A 23370-nucleotide genomic window follows, 5' to 3' on the forward strand; every position below is an offset into this window, starting at 1 on the left:
TTGGAACAAAAAAAATAATACAAATTGCACACTATTTTTGACAGATTTCATCGTTCCTGTGTGACTGAGTAGGACACTATGTGTGTGCCACATGCTAGCTGCTCAGTCACGTCCGACTCTTTGCAACCCCACGGACTGTAGCCCGCAGGCTTCTCTGTCCATGGGGATTCTCCAGGCAAGAATACTGAAGTGGATTGCCATGCCCTCCTTCAGGGGATCTTCCCAACCCAACGATCAAACCCAGGTCTCCCGCAATGCATGCGGATTCTTTATGGACTGAGCCACCAGAGAAGACTGAAATTGTCAAGTCAGACAACACTCCCCTCCATCCGCCTACTGTTTATAGAAAAACTTTAGTCTCCTAAAGTTCCCTGAGTTCCAAAGAGCAAATTTAATCAAAAGTGAGAAAATGCAAAAACAAAGAAATTAAAAGTATTAATAATTTAGCCATTAAACAAAATCACGGGCCTTTAGTTTCCTCTCAAGGGCTATACAGATGATACTGAGTCATATCCTTGAGCTATTTTTCAGATATTGATATCCCCACCAGGAGGAAGAAGTTAACTGCATGCTGACCACCAGCACTTACACCCCAAACTGGCTGGACCAGGTTGATGGTGTTGACTCCCAATTACCATGTCCACCAGCTGATTACACATCCCACCTCCTCTCCCTTATTTTGTCTTTAAAAACCTTTCCCTGAAAGCCAATGGTGTGTGTGTGTGTGTGTGTGCGTGCGTGCACACGCACGCACACACAGATCACCTCCCCGCACCCCCCCCCAACACCCCACCACACATTCTCCTTGTTTGGGCTCCCAATATAAATGTTGCACTCTCCCTCACCACAACCCCATGTCAGGAGATTAGCTTGAGTGCTCACAGGTGAGCGATCCAAGTTTGGTTTGGTAACAACTGCACTAAATCAAATTCACTGGAAACACTTGATTATGGAGGAAACAGACAACAGGGGAAGGAGATAACAAGCTTGTCTACTGTTTGGAAATGTGAAAAGTAGTCCCTGAAACACCTGTGCAACTAAAACCCACAATACTAAACAGTTTTTCGGAGCTGTTTTTTTGTTGGTGGTGGTGGTTCAGTTTGGTTTAATGCTACAGGGTGTCTCTTTCAGAGTACAACCTCTTGTTTTAGTCTACTTTAACAGGGAAATATTCAATGTTTTTGCTAATATTCCTCTTCAATGATATTTTAATGACCACCCACTGGCTTCATTTTTCTTCCAGGAACCAACATAAAGGCAGTTAAAAATGAAGGAAAGATAATATTAACATGGCAATAATGCTCTTAACCTAGGCCATTTGATCAATTCTTTCCCAATTCGTCTTATTCTCCTGGCCCCAGCCCCTTAACTAATTGTTTCTTGGTAGTCTCTGGCCAGCCACCACAGTATTTTCCCTGGAGACTTCATATAGCATGCCTAGGCCCAGAGACTCCAGCATGTCCATTTCCAGTCCTGCCCACAGACAAATATTAACTACAGAGCTCTGAGAACTTATCAGACATCTCCATCCAAATACCTTCCAGTGTCACATTTAGTATGTATAAAAACGAACCTAACTTACTTCCTGAACCCTATTCATTTCTTTTCTGACTCTGCGACACTCAACTCTCCAAGCCATTCAGGTGCAAAACTTTGTAGTAACCTGTGGCAACCTGTGGCTCATTAATAATATTATTTAAGCAACCAATACTTTAAGAGTGCTTACTATCTGGTAACTAATACATAAAATGTATATAACTGAGTAAACGTACAGATAATTACATATAGTAGTTGAGTTATTTAAGTGGGTTAATATATGTAAAGTGAAAGTCACTTAGTTGTGTCCGACTTTTTGTGACCCCCATGGATGATACAGTCCATGGAATTCTCCGCCAGAATACTGGAGTGGGTTGACTTTCCCGTCTCCAGGGGATCTTCCCAAACCAGGGATCGAACCCAGGTCTCCCTCATTGCAGGCAGATTCTTTACCAGCTGAGCCACAAGAAAAGCCGGAGAAAACCAGAGTGGGTAGCCTATCCCTTCTCCAGGGGATTTTCCCAACCTAGGAATCAAACCAGGGTCTCATGCATTGCAGGCAGATTCTTTACCAACTGAGTAAAGGCTATCAGCGAAGCCCTAATACATGTAAAGCACTTTTAAAAGTCCTTCACAATTACCTTGCACAGTACTATTCTCACCCCATTTTACTGACAAGGAATTTAGCCAGAGAGATGCGAAGTAGCTAGCCCAACGTCATTCAGTTGGTTTTAAATGCCAAAGCCAGGTTAGAATCTAAATTCCAACAAATTTCTTCTTTTAACCACTAAACTACTTCTCTTTGCCCCTGTCCTCTCTCTTCAGAAACTTGTTTCTCTGAAGTAGGATCCTTTCCCTCTTTCCACGTCTGTTTCAGCTCTTTATCACTGGGTTCCTGCACGAATTTTCTATGTAGCACTCCCACCTCCATGCTTTTCATTCTTTCCTTTTTAAAAGTCATTAATACTACCTGACTAATCTTTCCAAACATGTGGTTCTACCCCGAAGCCCTTTAAGGGCCAAACCACAGTTCCCAAGAATTCATCCTACCTATTCCTCTTTACATCTCGCATAACCTTGTCTGTCAGGCTAGTTGGTGTCCCTCCTTGTCCTGTTACCCTGCCTTCCTTCACACTGTACTTAGAATAACGTGCATTCTCCCGTCTACCTAAGTGTGTTTTCCTCTGAGACCCACTTCCTTCGAGGCTAAAGTCTTTGTATTGTATGAATACTTCCACGATCTTTCATACAACTTAGTACTGGTCACTTGTGTCTCACACGCATATATTTCTACTCTTTTGGGGGGAAGTTCACAACTTAACCTTTCTCTATGCTCCTTTCTCCCTGCTTCCTAACCCATAGTACCCTAAAACATGCTTCTATGATGCGCTGCAAGGCTGGACCGCGGTAACAGACCTGTCAGACGTCTAAAAACCAAGTCTTTAGACAGGAGAGACTGAGGTGGGGTTCCGGACACCCACCACGCTGCCAGAGCATCTTTAAGCGAGCCCTGCAGGTGCCGGTCAACTCGCTCCACATCTCACCGATGAACCTCGGGCGTTCGTCCGCGCCCTCCCAGGACGGCGGTGGGGCACTCATAGAAATTCAGGTGCTCCTCCACCCTCAAGACCGGCCCCAAATCCCCCTGCTTCGTCTGCTGCTAGGACCACGAAGGCCTCTGCCGGGACCAGACAAATCCAAGGAGCCGAGCAGAGGCCTTCGACCGCAGCGCACCTACGGTACCTACCTGGGCCTCCACGCGGCTCGGAGCAGATTAAACCCGCCCACCGAACGCACCCCTTCCGGGTCCGCTCACGGACCCTCTTCCGCCCAACGTTCCCTTTGCCTTCTGGGGGAAATGACGTAAAAGCCGGGCTCCGATTCGTGAGCACCAGCCGGGAGCGGAAGGCGGTGTTTCGCAGCTCACGGCTCCTGCAGCTGGTCATTCCAGCCTCTTGGGACTTTGGCTCGTCTTACCTGCCTACCGCCTGGCAAGGGCTGTCCGGCGATGCAGCTCGGCCACTGTCCACGAGGAACTTAGCCCGTCACGCCTGCCGCCCGGATGGAACCACCGGAATGCTGTGAGAGGCGGGACGGAGGCCGGGAGGAAAGGCGGGGCGGAGCGGGCCGGGGTCGCTGCGGGCGGCGGGAGGCGCGCGGGACTTGGCCCCGGCTGTGGGAGCGGGAGAAGGCTGGTTCTGTCCGTTCTCAGCAAAAAAGAGCCTGGTGCTTCTTTTGCTGCTGTTGCTCGGGTTCCTCTCGCCCGAGGCGCTGTCAGGGACAAGTTACCCACCAGAAGATAAAGGGTAGGCAGAGTCGGGCACGAGGAACTGTGCTGCTGTTGCCCTCGGGGAGACGCGCGCCCTGGGGTGCAGATGAAACTGGGCGGCCGGGTGCCCTGCTGGCTGTAGCCCCAGAGTCGAGTCTGTGTGGTCGCCCGTGTGGACTGGGCGTTCCACGAATCGAAAACGGCTCGAATCAGGGCTGAGTAGGCACCGAGCCCAGGATGCTGAGTTGTCTGGATCCCCGCAGTCCCTGGAGTGACATTGGTCTGGCTTTCGGTTTCCGCTCCCTGGCCGCAGGAGGGGGAAGTGACCAGCGCTGACTCCTCCTTGTTTGATAATTGAGGCTTTAGGTGCTCTTTTACCAAGTGGGAATTAGCTTTTCTCTCTTGTAGTTCCGTCCGATTTATTCTTGGGCTGCCTAGAAGTGTTCTGCACAGGAATGAGTTCTGATGTTTGTAGCTATGGAAAATTAGAGTTAACATAGAGCTATATAAAATAAGACTGTCCTTCACTTACTGTACAGGATAGCTTCAGCCAGCCTCGAAATTAGACTTTTACCTCTATTATCTGATTTTCTTCAGGCGTCTCTTGAGTTTTTAAGACATGATCACCTAGTCTGCTGTATTCAAGATAATTGCCATAGTAAAGAATGGATATGATCAGGCTGTAAATAGATGTAAAAGTGTAGGTGTTTGAAAGCTTACTGTGGGTTGGATGAATGAGGAGGGAAGTAATTGTAGCAATAGACTATTATTTCAGTAAGTTTGATGAGGAATGGAGCCTTTAGGTGAACGTATATGGGAACCTGGGCTTCCCAGGTGGCACTAGTGGTAAAGAACCCGCCTGCCAGTGCAGGAGACTTAAGAGAAGTGGGTTGGATCCCTGGGTGGTGAAGATCCCCTGGAGAAGGAAATGGCAACCCACTCCAGTGTTCTTGCCTGGAGAATCCGCATGGTCAGAGAAGCCTGGTGGGCTCCAGTCCATGGGGTCACAATGAGGCGAACACGACTGAAGCGACCTAGGACGGATGGAGGTATGGTTAATATGTCTTAAGGTGATGTGCATTATATCACATCCATGAAAATGTGTGTATTTATATATATGAAAAATAAATGTGCTTCACTAGTCTAGATTCAGTCTCGATGATACCCTTTGGATTATCTGATTCTAAGAAATCTATTTTACAGTTGTAAATACTAAATAATTTGTCTATAGACATGGAAATGTCTCTTAAATGTTCGATTTTGCCTCATATACTTTGGGTTCAGTATTCTTGATCTATTAATGTGCCTGATTTATGGGCCTCCCTTTATCAGCCATCTGGCAGGTTCCTTTGTGAGTTAAAATATTAAACCATGTTCATTTTTGTATTTGAATGAGTCATGATGTTCTGTCTTAAAAATTAATGTTATTAAATATGGGGAGGACAACCACAAATAGAAAAAATAATTTTAATAAAAGTTGTTTTAAGATCAACTATGAATGAGTGCTAAGATAATGCATCTTATAAATTCCCAATACACCACTTCAAGAGCATAAACTTAGTTTTCAAAGTTTCAGAATTGCTCAATGTATTAATATTGTAATTGAAACATAGTAAAGTTCTTTTAATATAAAGTTGGTAGTACGAACTCACCATTGGAGCTTGTGCTTTGGCTGGTCTTGAATGATGGTGTTAGATTTGACCTGGGTCACTGACACAGCTTAGAATTATACTGTATTTATTGTTGACATAATTTGACTGCTTCCATTTGTTCTTTTGTCTAAAAGAGTCATTCTTTCTATTTGCATAGAATGATTCTTAAATATAATAGATTTGGTGTTAGGGTAGGGGTATTGTGCAGAAGTATCTAATGTATCCTGAAATTTAAAATATTGAAATACAAAGACATAAAGAATGGTAAACTTATAATTTATGTAAAAACAGTGAAATAGAGCTGGTAATTAGTGGAGATCAAAAGCACAGACCAGCAACTCTGTACTTTTATACATGCCTGTCTAATCAATGTAAGCATTTTGAAGAACAAGAAGACAGATTTGGAGTTCTTTTCTCTTTTAAATGATATAGTTTTCTCCTTATTCAGGCAAAACATCGGTTTTTTTTGAGACAGTGATCTAAGATGTTCTGCCTGATTCTGCACTGTCTTGAACATTAAAAATTTGATCTCTCTAGACAATCCGGTTATTCTTATAAAGCACTATTTAGAGGACTTCTTAAACTAGAAGATGACAAGGTTTTGAGAAAAAAGACAAGCTACACTGTAATAAGAACTATTTATACTCATTACAAATTTGAATTATAAAAGATACATTGTGAGTTCTCTTTATCCTGTCAGGTACCTGTACCTGGCAGGTACAATGGCACCCCACTCCAGTACTCTTGCCTGGAAAATCTCATGGAGGAGCCTGGTGGGCCGCAGTCCATGGGGTCGCTAAGAGTCGGACACGACTGAGCGACTTCACTTTCACTTTTCCCTTTCATGCATTGGAGAAGGAAATGGCAACCCACTCCAGTGTTCTTGCCTGGAGAATCCCAGGGATGGGGAAGCCTGGTGGGCTGCCGTCTATGGGGTGGCACAGAGTCGGACACGACTGAAGCGACTTAGTAGCAGCAGCAGGCAGGTACTGAAGACAACCCTTAAGATAGTATGGCTAAGGAAGTAGGTCTGATTCTGGAATCTTCTGTTTGTTCTAGGTAAACTTTCAGATTCTGGGACATAAAAGTCTTGCTTCAGGAGCCTTTTTACTAAGGTTTTGTGTTTGTTTATGAACCTGTTTAAAATACAGAAATGATCAATTGATTTTCAGTAGAAAGTCCCCCTCTTCTTTAATGCTTTCCAAAATTCTGTATGTGTGTGTGTGCTCAGTAATGTCTGACTCTTTGAGACACTATAGACTGTAGCCCACCAGGCTCCTCTGTCCATGGAATTTTCCAGGCAAGAATACTAGAGTGGGTTGCCATTTCCTACTCCAGGGGATCTTCCTGACCCAGGGATCAAACCTGTGTCTTCTGCACTGGCACATGGATTCTTTACCACTGCGCCAGCTGGGAAGCCCTCTGAAGTTCTGTATACAGCTATAGATTGTTTTAGCCTTTCTCTCCTCTTTCCATCACCTGAGCACTCTGTATTCTTTTATCAGTGGGATTACTAATTGAGTCTGGAAAACCCCTCCGATTTATTTCCAGATCAGTGCTTGTATGAGCTCATGTACTCACAGTTTGGTAAAAGGGTGTTTATCTTTCTCAAAGGGGTCTATGATCCCAAGAATGTTAAGAACCCCTGTTCCTGAAGGGTCAGGGATCAGTTTGTCCTGACTAGCTTGGCTTTGCTGCTCCATTTGCTTTATTGCCAAGGTGTGTGTGGTGAGGGAAGGGGGATTTAAATCTCTTTTTAATGAGAAAAATATGTTTCTGTTTAGAGATGGAACTGAAAAAGAATTCACCCTTTGTTAAATACCATGATACTTTCATATAATGCCATTAAACTTTGCCCTACAGTAAGAGCTCTGAATATTTCTTACTACTTGTTTATATTATACTGACAAGATGTGGTTGGAGATATAGGAGAACCACCAAAGTGTACTATCAAAGAAGATAATAGAGTTTCAAGAAGGGAATAATAAATAGCAGGTGCAGCTAAAATTTAATTAGCTCTTGAACTTGACATTTGGAGAATTATTGTTGACCTTGAAGAAGCAGGTTTAGTGTTGTTACAAAGATGGAAGCAGAACTGCAGTGGGTTAAGTACATGGAGGAAAAGAATTTAGAGCTGTGAAACAGACTACTCTTAAAAAGTTAAATGGGGAAATGTGGAGTTTGTTGGTATTCTGAAGAAATGGGGTTAGAAAAAAAAAATTGGAGTAGGAGACTCAGGGGAAGGAGAATCAGATGTTGTGAAGGGAAACTCGATGTTATTACCTTCCCTTAGAGGAGATCTAGTCAGGTGCAGTAAAAGGCTTAAATGAAGGTGATTTGGCAAGCTTAAAAGTGTGAAATACACTGAAAATCCCTTGCAAGTTGAAAAGAGTGAATGAAGATAGAGACATTTTGATTTGTAGAGAAGGTAATTTGAACAATGACTTCTCTTTTCTCAGAGCATCAGGAAAAGAAGGGAGGCAATGTGATATGATGTAATGGAAATGGCATGGGTTTTATTGTTAACTGGTCTTCGATCTGGATCTCAAGGTACTGCTTACTAGTTCTGTTACCTTGAGCTGGTAATTGAATCTCTGGTTCTTGAGGCCCTCATTGTAAAATAAGAGTTCTTTTGAACTGTGGTGTTGGAGAAGACTCTTGAGAGTCCCTTGGACTGCAAGAAGATCCAACCAGTCCATCTTAAAGGAGATCAGTCCTGGGTGTTCATTGGAAGGACTGATGTTGAAGCTGAAACTCCAGTACTTTGGCTACCTCATGCGAAGAGTTGACTGATTGGAAAAGACCCTAAAGCTGGGAAGGATTGGGGGCAGGAGGAGAAGGGGACGACAGAGGATGAGATGGCTGGATGGCATCACCGACTCGATGAACATGGGTTTGGGTAGACTCTGGGAGCTGGTGATGGATAAGGAGGCCTGGCGTGCTGTGATTCATGGGGTCGCAAAGAGTTGGACACAACTGAGCAACTGAACTGAATACCTACTTTGTGGGATTATTGTAAAGATTAGAAAGCATATTTCTAACAGATCTGGTACCTCATGGCTCATACCTTCCATAGTGGCCTTCTTTTGTTTTAGTGTCTTAGGCTTTTTGGTACCTTTTTGGTACCTTTGGTACCTGCGGGGCTCCCAGATGTCCGCTTTCTGCTGTCTCTAGAACTCTTCTGCTACTTTTGGTCTCAACTCTCACTTTCTGGAAGAGACATTCTCTGCTTCTTCAGCCTAAAGAGCCTCCCCTTCTTTGTTGTAGCAATATGTATTTATTGCTATGATTATAAGTTTGTGCGATTTTTGTGGGGCTGTCTTTTCCACTAGAGACTCAGCACTTAATAGTGCTTGAATGAATGAATGCCTGGGACATAATAGGCAAATAAGCATTTATTACCTCACAGTTTTTATGGGTCAGGAATTCAAAAGTTGATTAGTTGTGTGGCTCTGGCTCAGCATTTCTCATGAGGTTGTGGTCAAGATGTCAGCTGGGGCTGGAGGATGCAAGGTGATTCATTCTTGTGTCTGGCAGTTGGTGGTGGTGGTTGGCAGGAACTCAGTTTCTCCACACAGGGGCCTTTTCATGAGCTGCATGAGTGTGTCCCCAGATCACGAGAGCGTACTTCCCCAGAACAGGCAGTCCAAATGAGCATGGCGGAAGCCACAATATCTTTTATGACCCATCCTTGAAAGTCACAAGCTGTCGTTTCTGCAATATCCAGTTGGGTACATTGGCCAGCCTTATTCATAAGGAAGAGGTCTACACAGGGGCATTCATATCAGAAAGCAGGTATCCTTGAAAGACATCTTGAAGGCTGTCTACCACAGATGCTGTGTGGAGTAGCATAGTCATCCAAGAATGACTCAAACAATTTTCTCTCAGTGTTGATGGAGGGCCCAGCTGACACAAGAAAACATGCATTTGTTTTGACAGCAGAGAGAATACTTTGTGATTTTTCTTTCCCTAGTGGCACAGGAGCAGAATCAGAGAAAACAGATGTTGGGTTGATTTAGGTGTTTTAGGGATTAACAAATCATTACAAGGGCAGACAAATAAGAGTGTATCTTAGTTTAGCAGTTTGTGTCTGGTTTGTCTGGTGCTCGTTAGGGAATCTTTGACAGCGTCTTGATCTTTGCTACATGTGAAAGCATCTGTATCTCAACAATGGTGCAGGTGATTTTCATATTGACTGAAAAGGTTATAACACGCAGCATTTATTGTGCCTCGCTTTGTGCCAGGTGGTCTGCTGTGCAATTTTACAGATGATAATCATTTAATCCTCAAAAGAACTGTCATTCTGACTCTTTTAGAAATAAGAAAATTCTGCTTCAGAGTCAATGATCATGAAATTATTAGGTGGTAGGTCTTAGACCCAAACTCAGGCCTGATAACAGAAGTCTGAAGTGTTAGTCAATCATGTCCAACTCTTTGTGACCCCGTGGACTGTAGCCCACCAGGCTCCTCTATCCATGAAATTCTCTAGACAAGAATACTGGAGTGGGTAGCCATTCCCTTCTCCAAGGGATCTTCCCAGCCAGGGATCAAACCCAGGTCTCCCGCATTGCAGGCAGATTATTTACCATTTGAGCCACCAGGGAAGCCCCAGAGCCCAAGCTTTTACCAGCCTACTTCTACCTCAAAGTGCAATTTCATCTGGAAATTTTTACCTTAAAATACTAAATAAACTGGATTCAAATTGTATTATATGTACCTATCATAGAAAAAAAGTAGGAACTACATCAGATTTTGAAAGTTTTTTCTCCCCTTTTTGGTATTTTTCAAGTGTTCTATGAGTGATATGACTGAGCGACTTCACTTTCACTTTTCCCTTTCATGCATTGGAGAAGGAAATGGCAACCCACTCCAGTGTTCTTGCCTGGAGAATCCTGGGGACGGGGGAGCCTGGTGGGCTGCCATCTATGGGGTCACACAGAGTCGGACGCGACTTAGCAACTGAACTGAACTGATGAGTGATTATTACTTAGAATTGGAGAAAAAAGTTATTTTAAAGTAAGTGGTTTTGTCCTGTAATTTGATGTTCAAGTTTGCAAAATGAAAGTAAATTTTTAATGGATTTTTTAATATTTTGGTTAAGTTTCAGCATGAGTCAGTCACCAAAAATCTGGATAATGTTGGGAAAGTATGAATTTCTACAGGGTGTCTTTGCGTTGAACTGAAAGCAGTTCAGCCATAGACGGTGAATGTAGCCTTCACATTTACTCTATTCAGTTGTCCAGTTCCAGGCTGAATACTTGTGAACAGATCAACAGGACTTGTGGTTGCCTCTAGTTTCCTCTGGAGTAGGAAATGGCAACCTACTCCAGTATTCCTTCCTGGAAAATTCCATGTACAGAGGAGCCTGGCAGGCTACAGTCCACGGGGCTGCAAAGAGTTGGACATGACTGAACACACACATACAAAAACACACATTCTAGTTTCAAAGGCTGATTGGACAGGACTGAACATCAACTTCTAGATAGAATTTGTTTCTTTATTTCAAAATAACATCAAAGCAGTACTTAAATGAGAATAATCCTCTGATACAAAATTGGGCTTCCTTGGTGGCTCAAATGTAAAGAATCTCCCTGCAATGCGAGAGACCTGGGGTCAGTCCCTGAGTCAGGAAGATGTACTAGAGAAGGGAGTGGCTACCCACTCCAGTATTCTCCAGGGGAATCCCCATGGACAGAGACCCCCTATGGCAGGTTACAGTCCATGGGGTTGCAGAGTCACACACAGCTGAGTGACAAACACTTTCACTACTTTCGTAATCTGCAAGACTTTTCTGAGATTGTTATATAAAGGAACACATTTCCTCCCACACAGTGTTGGTACAGGAATTAGAATATTGTATCAGATCTGTAGTTCATCCCAATTAGTATCCCATGTCTCTGAGCAAGAAACATCAAGAAATTAGGTATAGAGGGGCATGCTTGTTTTCCTTAACTCTTAACGAACATTAGGATCATACAGAAAAACTCCTCAGGAAGTTCACACACCAACTGTCATTCCCTCATCATCTGTCTGCTCTCCTGTATGTACAGTGTTACCAGCAATCTTTCACTTACCAAATGCACTAATTTTTAGTCCTATTCCTCCATCTTTCAGTAGCATTTAACCCTGGATGATCCTTCTTGAGCATCCCATCTAAAGTTGTTTTCTTCACTTAGCTTTTATGTTACCACACTTTTCCAGATCTTTCTTCCATTCTTATCAATCCTTTTCTCTCTCTCTCTCTCTTTTTCACTTTTCTTCTTTTCCAACCTCCAAATTCTGCCTTAGGACTGAGTCCTTGGGTCTTTTCTTTATTTGCATTCTCTGTCTCTGTGGTCTTGCCCAGTTCCCATAGGTTTAAATAGCATCTATATGCTGAGACCTCCAATTTTACAAATTTAACCTGATTTCTTCTTTGAGCTCTAGCCTCAGGTAACCAACTGCATGTCTGATACAAATACTTGAGTATATATGGGCATTTCAAACCTAACACATGCAGAAACATAAGGAAAAAAAGACCTTGATTATTACTGCACCTGCAACCTACTCCAGTCTTCTCTTTCTCTGTAAATAGCATTACCATCTATTTGACTGCTCAAGCAGGATATCTAAGAGTAATCTTTGTTCTTTTCCCTCACCCCTCAGGTGCATTTAGAAGGTCCTGTTGACTCCGTCTTGAAAATTCATCCAGTTCTAACCATTCCTTACCACCTTCATCACCGTCTCACCTGGATTACTCCACTTGTTTTCTCCCGGTCTCTGCATTTACTCTTGCCCCCACTCAGTTTCACTGTAGCTAGAGTAATCTTTTCAAATATTATTTATATTAATCATTATCTTTATAGGGATCTTCTAATAGCTTGCCCTTATTTGTGCCAAGATCTAAACCTCTTATCATGACTTATAGACTGATTCATCTGACCTCTCCTTGCTCACCAAGTTTCATCACCTGCTACTCACTATCTAGCTCATTCTACTCTAACCCAGACCAGCCTCCACACTTTTCCTGGAACAGAGTTCCTTCCCTCCTGCCCTTTTGGCCTTTGTACTTGCTATTGCCTTGGTCTGGCACACCCCCCTAGAGCTTTACATGGCTTGCTCTCTCACTTTATTTAGCTCTCTGCTCAAATATCACCTTTTCCTCATAATACTTATTGCCTCCAGCCATTCTGTTAGATACCTGCTTTCTTGCTTGCTTGTTTTTCATGTCCTTTCAGGGAAGCACGAGCTCTCTAAGGGACTGCTTAGCAGGGACTGCTCTATCTTATTCTTATGTCCCCAGTGACTAAAACAATGCTTGACACCTAACAGATGCTTCCAAAGATTTATTGAATGAGTGAGTGTACCGTTTTACTGAAACAGCTGTTTGACTTATTGGCAAATGAAATATCCTTTTCTCATGTTAAATTTCCCGTGAGCTCTCTGTGGTACTTGACGCTGTGTGTCTTCCTGTCACTCTTCTTTTTTAATTTCTACATTTCTCTACAACCAACCTCCTACCTCATCAGTGTCTCATACCCTGTATTCTCTAAATCATCAGATCCTGTTAAGGCTTCCTTCGTATGTTGCCTCACAAATCTATGCTTTCCTCTCCTCCTCCTTCTCTACATAGTTGAGACCTTTGTTATTTCTTACTACCTGATTTCAGTAACCTCCCTGCTTCTCAGTCTCCACGTTAGACTGAACTCTCTAAGTTGTACATAATATGTGTCTCTGTATCTCTTGCAACATCTAACACTCCCCTCACCCTGCCAGTAGCAGACACTCAAAGAAAGTTGAGTGAATAGTCCTGTGTTTCTGGAAAGTAGAACTGGTAGGACATGTGATTATTTAAATGACTAATTCTTGGAAAATAATTTATGTTTAAATAATCTCTCTTTCTTTCTGTATTTAAAAAACTGTAGTAATTCATTGTTGTACATTTGATTTTTTAAGGGACTATGTAAGTGACTGTAATCACACAATATCCTATTGGTGCATTTCACAGTAGAGTTTTGTTTTTTGCTCTAATAAAGTGAAGGAGTATCTGTGCTTCTCTATTAAAATGATTCTTTCTTTTCTCTCAAGCTAAAGTCCCCAGTGAATATTGAATTGCTGAGAAATTTGGGAAAAGACAAGCTGAAGTTTCCATTCCATGGATCCCTTGGGTGCACCTTCCCAGTTTGTGGATGTGGATACACTGCCAAGCTGGGGCAACTCTTGTGAAGATCAGTTAAATGCTTCTGAGATTGCAGCTGAAACATACCAGGAAGAGACTATTAGATCACCTTTTCTTTATAATAAGGATATCAATGGAAAAGTGGTTCTTTGGTAATTCCTTGTTTAAATCATATCGTGATATAATACTCTGATAATTTCTTCTAAATTCTTTTTTTCATAGTTTTTTTCTAAACTCTTTTTGTAAAACCTCTCATTATTGAAATATTACTTTTCATATACATTTACAGCTTTATAGAGACATAAGTGATATACAATAAACTTCACTTAAAGTGTACAGCTTGGTAAATTTTGACATGCATACACCTGTGAACCAGTCATCAGAATCAAGATAGTGAATATATTTATCACCCCCAAAAGTTTTTTGTGTATCTCTTGGTAATCCCTTTCTCCTGCTCCTCCCTGCTTCTACATCCCCAAGCAACCATTCATCTTTTTGTCACTCTAGATTAGTTTGCATTTTCTAGAAATGGAATCACATCCTTTTTTTTTTAGTCTGACTTCTTTCATTCAGAATAATTATTTGAGAATTGAGCTATATTGTTGCATGTATTGGTCGTAATAGTACACTTCTGTTTATAAAAAGCTGTTTTTAAAAAACCTTCATTGAGATGGAATTCATATATCATGCATGCATGCTCAGTCACTTCAGTCATGTCTGACTCCTTGCAGTCCTATGGACTCTAGTCCACCAGACTCTTCTGTTCATGGGATTTTCCAGGCAAGAATACTGGAGTGGGTTGTCATGCCCTCCTCCAAGCGATCTTCCCAATCCAGGGATTGAACTCACATCTCCTGCATCGCAGGTACATTCTTTACCCACTGAGCCAGCTGGGAACCCCCAATTCATATATTATACAATTCACTAATTTAGATTGTACAAGTCAGTGGTTTTCAGTACATTCACAAAGTTGTACAACCATCACCATGGACAGTTTTCATCAACCCAAAGTCCTGTACCCATTAGCTGTCACTCCCTGTCTTATACACATCTCTTAAGAAAGAAGGAAAAGAATGGCATAATAGTTTTGTGAGTTTTGAGGTTTTAGCACTTGTATTCAAGAATTAGCCTTTCTGAGTCAGGAACAACTTTTTTACTATTGCTCAATTTTGTGAGCTAGTAAATAAATGTACCCACCCCCAACTCTCTGCTCCAGTCAACCACTAATCTACTTTTTATCTCTAGATTTGCCTATTCTGGACATTTAATATAAATGGAATCAATTGTGATGTAGCATAATGTTCTTAAGATTCATCTATGTTGTAGTATGAATCAGTAATTTAATCCTTTTTATGGCCAAGTAATATTCCATCGCATGGGTATACCACATTTAGTTTATCAGTTCAATAGTTGATGGACACTTGGGTTGTTTCCACTTTTTGGCTATTATGAATAATGTTGCTATGTTTAAACTCTAAAAACCACCTACTTTCAGCTCTGTAAGACTTGTGTTGCAATGTAACAGGCATATGGAAGAAGCCAAGGAATGACATGATAGCTTTATGGGTTTCACATTTGTAGCACTTTTCATTCAGGATCTATCTGAGATGCCTTATTAGCCTTTCTGAATTAGGAACAACTTTTTACTATTGCTTAAGTCTGTGAACTAGTAAAACCAATGTTGTGAAGGCATTGAAGACAGAATGTTTTGAAAGAATCAGAAACTAACATTCTCATCTGCCTCCTCTTCCCTACACTTGCTCTTAATTATTGTTTCCTCAGGAAAGGAGATGTGGCATTACTGAACTGTACAGCTATTGTGAATACCAGCAATGAAAGTCTCACGGATAAGAATCCTGTGTCAGAGAGTATCTTCATGCTTGCAGGGCCTGATTTGAAGGAGGACCTCCAGAAACTTAGAGGTAAGTGAACTTTCTTAGGTCTGTCAGTGCTTAGGAAGCATATATTTTGATGTTTGAAGAAGTATAGTGTCATTCTAAGTAGATTTAGCTCTATTGGTGTTGTTCAATTACAGCCTCTGATAAACCCACAATGTGTTAGAAACTGAATGCTGAGACTTTTACTCAGTAAAACTCTCTCGTGTTCCTGAATTTTAAAATGACAGTTGTCATAGCAGGTTAGATCTTTGGTAACATTTTCTTGACTGTATATTGTCTTGCACTGATAAGCCTTATAAAACAACTATGCTCTGTCTAAACTGAAGCTTTTTTTATTGAGTTTTGATGTTGACAGAGAAATTTTTATATACCTCCTGGACATAAGAGTATTGCACTTCTGTAATGAAATTGAATTACTGGCAAAAAACCACAAGTGCATTTTAAGAGCAAATGCATTCTGGGTTAATTCTGTACTTGCTGTTTTTGTTTGTATGTTTTAACCAGAATGTTATTCTTGGAATATTTCTTTGGAATTGGAAATAGGAGGAATCTTGTTTACTTTATTTTCATTTATTTTCTTAACTTGCCAACCTGGCAACTTTTTGTTATTGTTATTTGAGTGCAAAGAGAATATTGTGAAATTTAGTCATCCCATTTTATAAAAAATATTTATGAAATAAAGCAATTTTTCTTAAAATGTAAACAACAAATCCCTTCTCTATAAAAGTCTTCATTTCTTAGACCTCTGTGATTTAACACTGACAATTGGTTTCTAACCTAATAAAGGTATTAGAATTTGAACAAGAACATTTATAATGTTGACCATGAAAGAAGGGATAGAGAGAGAAGAGTTAAATAATCTATCTTATCAAGACACTAAACTTTAACCGGGAGGGGAGAAGTGGGGGAAAAAGCCCTCAATTTAACTAAAAGCATGATGCTATGAAAAACATGTAGAAATTACAAAATGTATTAGGGATAAAGCTGAGAAGTTCTTTGAAAAGAGTAACAGAAACTGGTCTGGAAAAATTCCTGATGGCCTCTGTGTGTGTGGGGGGGGGGGGGTGGGGCGCGCGCATATTCTCACTTACACCTTAAATCTGGACTTACGACTTTTAAAAAAATAAAATAACGAAATTTAAGTTTACAAAATAAAAACTCAATTTTTAGCAGCATATCTTTGGAGAGTCTTCAAGCTGGGGTTCATATTATAACTCTGTCCTTGACGAACTATGTGACTTAAGACCAGTTAATTTGCCTCTGTGCCTGTTTCCTTATCTCTAAAAGGGGGATGATGATAGTAGTCCCTGATAACAATCCCTACCTCAGTTCCTGACTCATAACGAGAGCTCAGTGAATATTTGAAAATGGAAAAAAATTATCATGAAGAATAAATTATGTAATGGATATTAAGTGCTGCTCCTGCTAAGTCGCTTCAGTTGTGTCCGACTCTGTGCAGCCCCATAGACGGCAGCCCACCAGGCTCCCCTGTCCCTGGGATTCTCCAGGCAAGAACACTGGAGTGGGTTGCCATTTCCTTCTCCAATGCATGAAAGTGAAAAGTGAAAGTGAAGTCGCTCAGTCATGTCCAACTCTTCGCAACCCCGTGGACTGCAGGACCCCAGGCTCCTCTGCCCATGGGATTTTCCAGGCAAGAGTACTGGAGTGGGGTGCCATTGCCTTTTCCCTATTAAGTGCTAGGCACATCCTAAGCATTCAGTATTGTATATGGTGCTAGCTACACTCCTCAGTTGTATTGATTAATTAATCAGTGCCAACCTGGAGAAAGATTATCAGTGATACACTAAAGGGCTAAATACTTAAGTCTGTCCTCTTTTTAACATTTTTAATAACAACTTAGTAAATGATTACAAAGTATGACTTAACCAAATCTGTAGATGATAAAAAATGGTGAGAGGAGTAACAGAGGAGAGACATTAGGTTCTAGACTCCTGCTGCTGCTGCTGCTGCTAAGTCACTTCAGTCGTGTCCGACTCTGTGCGACCCCATAGACGGCAGCCCACCAAGCTTCCCATCCCTGGGATTCTCCAGGCAAGAACACTGGAGTGGGCTGCCATTTCCTTCTCCAATGCATCAAAGTGAAAAGTGAAAGTGAAGTCGCTCAGTCGTGTCCTACTCTTAACGACCCCATGGACTGCAGCCCACCAGGCTCCTCTGTCCATGGGATTTTCCAGGCAAGAGTACTGGAGTGGGGTGCCATTGCCTTGAAGTATGAGCCAAAAAATGGAAAAAATTGACAGGGATGAATATAAAAGTATTGCAGTAAGTTTAAAACATTAATCACCCAAGTTCAGAATGGGAAAGCTCAATCTAACAGCTTTTCTTAGGTGAGAATTTGCTATCTCACCTAATAGTAAAATGGCACTATCATCAACCACCACATTTGTCATGCAAAACTCTTTAGGGTTAACACTTGCTCTTTCTTTTTCCCCATATGTCTGTCTTTAAGCCCTAAATCAACCTTGAATCTCTCTATGTTATCACTGCCTTCATCCCAGCCTGTGCTGCCATCATCCCCATCTGGATTATAGTCATCGCCTTCCTCCCAACTGGTCTCCCTACATCCATTCTTTTCTTAAATCTGTTTTCCACATACAGGAAGTATTTTCTTTTTAAATTGTAAATCCCTTCTTATTGCTCCCCTGCTTCAAACCATTTAGTGGCCTCTCATTGTGCTTAAAATAAAATCCTGACTCCTTATACTGGTCTCCAGGGGCTTGCAAGATCTCACTCACTCACTTCCAGGTCCCCTTTTACCTTTTGCCTTGTCACCCAGCTCCTTTTCAATTTTGCATGTACTAGTGTTCTCTCTTAATTCTGAAGTCTTTGCTTACATCTCTTCCTGAAAGCACTATTTTCTTTTCTTCAGAATTGGTCATTCTATCCATGGTATATGCTTCCAGCCTGCAGTACTTGTCTTGGAGCTCTTAATTATAATTTTATGAATTGTTTATGTAATGATTGTGTCCCCATCAAACTTTGAACTCCATGAGGACAGGAACTGCATGTCTTACTGTCCTCTGTGTTCCCAATACCAAGAACAGTAAAGGCATCCTTTCAGTAGCTAATAAATAAATGAATAGACATTCCTTGGGATTTTAACTTAGAGACTCAGAGGTGATAATGCATCATTTCTACTGAAAACACCAACAGTATTAGATGCATCTTTTTGTAACATCACAAGTGAAGGTTTGTTATCAGCAAAAATAGACAATTAAATCTATAAGATGTTTGATGTAATCCTCATGATAACTACAAAGAAAAAACCTATGATAGATACACAAAAGGTAACAATAGATACACAAAAGATAAAGAGAACAAAATCAAAGCATACTAGTTAAAAAAAAAAAAAAGCAATACAGTAAGAGAGGACTAAAGGGTAAAGGACTGAAAAAACCATCAAACAGTTAACAGAATGACAATAATTACCTATTAATAATAATTTTAAATGCAGAAGGACTAAATTCTCCAACTAAAAGACACAGAGTAGCTGAAGGACTAAAAAAAATTCCAACAATATGCTGTTTACCAGAGATTCACTTTAGCTTAAATGACACATACAGGCTGGAAGTGAAGAGACTAAAAAAAGATAATCCTTGCAAATGGAAACCAAGAGAGAGTAGGAGTGGCTGTACTTATATTGTATAAAATAGACTTTCTGTCAGAATTGGTCAGAAGAGACAGATGTCACTATATGGTGGTAAAGGGATCAGTTCATCAAGAAGATATAACAGTTGTAAATATGTATGCACCCAGCATTGAAGCACCTATGTATCGAAGAGAAATATTAATAGAACTGAATGGAGGAATAAGATAGCAATACAGTAATAATTGAGGACATCAGTACCCTACTTTTAACACTGGATAAATCATCCACACAGAAGACTAGTAAGGAGGCATCCACACAGAAGACTAGTAAGGAGGCTATCTTGAGACAAGGAAAATAAAGCATGCCAAACTTATGGGATGTCAAAAAAATTTTTAAACCCAATTATAAGAGAAATTTATAGCAATAAATGCCTACAGTAAGAGAAGAGAAGAAGCTGAATGGTTCTATGAAGACCTATAAGACCTTTTAGAACTAACACCCCCAAAAGATGTCCTTTTCATTATAGGGAACTGGAATGCAAAAGTAGGAAGTCAACAGGCAAATTTGGCCTTGGAGTACAGAATGAAGCAGGGCAAAGGCTAATAGAGTTTTGCCAAGAGAATGCACTGATCATAGCAAACACCCTCTTCAGCAACACAAGAGAAGACTACACATGGACATCACCAGATGGTCAACACCGAAATCAGATATTCTTTGTAGCCAAAGATGGAGAAGCTCTATACAGTCGGCAAAAACAAGACTGGGAGCTGAACTGGGGTTCAGATCATGAACTCCTTATTGCCAAATTCAGTCCCTTGGACTGCAAAGAGATCCAACCAGTCCATCATAAAGGAGATCAGTCCTGGGTGTTCGTTGGAAGGACTGATGTTGAAGCTGAAACTCCAGTACTTTGGCCACCTGATGCAAAGAGCTGACTCATTTGAAAAGACCCTGGTGCTGGGAAAGATTGAGGGCAGGAAGAAAAGGGGACGACAGAGGATGAGATGGCAGGATGGCATCACCGACTCAATGGACATGAGTTTGGGTAAACTCTGGGAGTTGATAATGGACAGGGAGGCCTGGTGTGCTGCAGTTCAAGGGGTCGCAAAGATTCAGACATGACTGAGCGACTGAACTGAACTGAAGAGGAGGACAATCTCAAACAGCCTAATTTTAGGCCTCAAGGAATTAGAAAAAAAGAAAAATCAGTCTAAACCTATAATTATCAAAGGGGAAAGGAAACACATATTAGAGCAGAAATAAAAATTAGAAAATAAACAGTTGAAAAAAAGCAATAAAGAGTTGACTTAAAACTAAAAAAATAAAAATTAAAGAAGGAGAAATGTTTATCCAGACTAACCAAAGAGGGAAAGAGGACTCAAACAAAATTCTAAATGCAAGTGGCGATATTACAGCTAATACTATAGAAAGACAAAGGATTATAAGAGACTAGTATGAACAGTTATTTGCCAATATATTGGATAAGCTAGAAAAAACATAACTTCCTAGTGAACATACAATCTACCAAGACTAAACCATGATGCAATAGAAAATCTGAATGGACGAAAAAAGTAAGGAGTTTAAATCAGCAATCAAAACCTCCCAACAAAGATTACCCATGACCTGGTGGCTTCCCTGGTGAATTATACCATATATATATAGAGAGAGAGAGAGAGAAAGAAGAATTAATTTCAATTCTTTTCAAACTCAGTCAAAAAGTTCAGGAGTACATACTTCCAGACTTGTTTTACAAGGCCTGAAACAAAGCCAGACAAGGAAACTACAAGAAAAGAAAAATATAGGCCTATATCCCTGATAAGTATAGATAAAAAAACTCTCAACAAGATAGTTGCAAACCAAACACATCGGCAATTTAATTATATCATCCTTCCAACAGATGAAGAAAAAGCATTTGACAAAATTCAACACCTCTTTCATGATAAAAATTCTCAAAATATTTGATGTAGAGGAAACATACCTCAACATAGCCAGAACAGTTAGACAAGAAAATGAAACAAAAGGCATCCAAATCCAAAAGAAGTAAAATTGTTACTTTAATATTTTTAATTTCTACTCAAAGCCATCTATAGGTTCAGTACAATCCCTATCCAAACTCCCATGGTATTTTTCACAGAAATAGATAAAACAGTTCTAAAATTTACGGGACTACAAATGACTCCAAATAGCCAAACAAATCTTAAGAAAGAAGAGCAGAGGTTGCGGCAACATACTTCCTGATTTCAAACTGTACTATGAAGCTGTAATAATAAAACCAGTAACATCACTTGCCTTTCTCTGATGTAATCCTTCATTTTTGTGAGTAAATCCACCGTAAGATTTGTGGGAAAGGTGAAAGGGGACAAAACTATTGAGGTCTTATTTCTACCTTCAAACTTAATTGGTAGTTTGGGTGGAAATAAAATTCTAGGTTAGAAATTATTTTCCAGACTTTGAAGGCATTGCTCCATTGTTATCGGTTTTCATTATTGCTATTGAAAAATGTGATGTTATTGTTCCAGATTCTTTGTATGTTACTGGTTTCTTTTCTGGAAACTTTTATGATCTCATCTTTATTTCTGATGTTCTTTTATTGTAATTTAAGTGATGTGGTGTGGTCTAGTTTGGTTATTCCATATGCTCTTTGAGTCTAGAAACTTACATCTTTCCATTAGGGGAAATTTCTTGTTTTGTTTGTTTAATAATTTTCTTCCTGCTGTATTCTCTGTTCTGTCTTTGAAGAAACCTGATTGAATCTGTACCTTCCATTTCATCTTCCAAGTTTTATATCTGTTACCTCTTGTCTTCCATCTGTTTATTTTCTGGTAGATTTCATCAACTTTAGGTTTAACTTGTCTATTGAACTTTTTATGCCTGCTGTCATATTTTTCACTTAGCTATAACAGTTAGATAAATGCCTTTTCCTGTTCTCTGAATATTTCTTTTTTTAAATATAACCTTGTACTTTTGTTTTCAGATGTACTATGTTTTCTTTATCTCTCCAAGAGCAGTAATTACGGTGTTGGGAGTTTTTTTGCTCTCTTTTTAATTTTCCTTCCCAATATTGTCTTTTTTTTTCCCTGGCTGCGCTGAGTCTTTGTCGTGGCGCATGGACTTTCTCTAGTTGTGGTGCAAGGGCTTCTCGTTGTGGCGCGTGGGCTCAGTAGTTGTGGTATGTGGGCATAGTTGCTCCATGGCATGTGGGATCTTAGTTCCCTGACCAGGGATCAAATCACTCTCCCCTGCATTGGAAAGCAAATTCTTAACTACTGAACCACCAAGGAAGTCCCAACGTTGTCTTTTTTTTTTTTTTTTTTTAAGCATTTGTCCTCTGCCTTTTCTCTGCTCCATTTGTGAGAGGCTTAGTATGTCATGTGAAATACCAAGCTGGATGAATCACAAGCTGGAATCAAGATTGCTGGGAGAAATATCAACAACCTCAGATAGGCACCTGGTACTCTGATGACAAAAAGGGAAGAGAAACTAAAAAGCTTCTTGATGAGGGTGAAAGAGGAGAATGAAAAAGCTGTCTTGAATCTCAGCATTAAGAAAACTAAGATCGTGGCTTCTGGTTCCATCACTTCATGGCAAATAGAAGAGGAAAAGTGGAAACAATGACAGATTTTATTTTCTTGGCCTCCAAAATCTCTGTGGATGATGACTGCAGCCATGAAATTAAAAAACATTTGCTCCTTGGAAGAAAAGCTATGCAGACCTGGTCAGTGTGTTAAAAAGCAAAGACATCACTTTGCCGACAAAGATCACTATATTCAGAGCTATGGTTTTTCCAGTAGCATTGTACAGGTGTGAGAGTTGGACCCTAAAGAAGGCTGAGAATTGATCAAAGAAACATCAAAGAAGAATTGATGCTTTTGAATTGTGGTGCTGGAGAAGGAAGACTCTTGAGAGTCCCTTGGACTGCAGGAAGATCAGACCAGTCCATCCTAATGGAAATCAGTCCTGAATATTCATTGGAAGGACTGATGCTGAAGTTGAAACTCTAATGCTTTGGCCACCTGATGCAAAGAGCCAACTCATTGGAAAAGACCCTGATGCTGGGAAAGTTGAAGGCAAAAGGAGAAGGGGACAGCAGAGGATGAGATAGTTAGATAGCAACACCAATGCAATGGACATGGATTTGAGCAAGCTCTGGGAGACAGTGGAAGACAGAGGAGCCTGGCTCGCTGCAGTCCATGGGGTCGTGAAGAGTTGGACACGGCTTAATAACTGAACAACAACAGAAACAGTTC

General features: G+C 40.7%; 2 protein-coding genes across 4 annotated transcripts in view; one reads left to right on the plus strand and one right to left on the minus strand.

Moving 5' to 3' along the window:
- The window catches only part of WDR3 (WD repeat domain 3), a 39312-nt gene extending 35204 nt beyond the window's left edge, over positions 1–4108 (minus strand). The window contains exon 1 of one of the 2 annotated variants that reach the window (XM_027535697.1): positions 3514–4108. The gene's annotated coding sequence lies outside the window, so the exon portion shown is untranslated. Of the gene's footprint in view, positions 1–3283; positions 3368–3513 lie in introns of those variants that run through there. The other variant, XM_027535690.1, reaches the window with a different exon arrangement.
- Positions 3421–23370, plus strand: part of GDAP2 (ganglioside induced differentiation associated protein 2) — a 68160-nt gene continuing 48210 nt past the window's right edge. The window contains exons 1-3 of one of the 2 annotated variants that reach the window (XM_027535709.1): positions 3421–3617; positions 13525–13767; positions 15398–15537. In XM_027535709.1, the coding sequence (XP_027391510.1) occupies positions 13592–13767; positions 15398–15537 (316 nt within the window). In that variant the 5' untranslated portion in view covers positions 3421–3617; positions 13525–13591. Of the gene's footprint in view, positions 3618–4836; positions 4855–13524; positions 13768–15397; positions 15538–23370 lie in introns of those variants that run through there. The other variant, XM_027535712.1, reaches the window with a different exon arrangement.

Source organism: Bos indicus x Bos taurus, chromosome 3 (genome assembly GCF_003369695.1).
Source record: "Bos indicus x Bos taurus breed Angus x Brahman F1 hybrid chromosome 3, Bos_hybrid_MaternalHap_v2.0, whole genome shotgun sequence".
Lineage (NCBI taxonomy): Eukaryota > Metazoa > Chordata > Mammalia > Artiodactyla > Bovidae > Bos > Bos indicus x Bos taurus.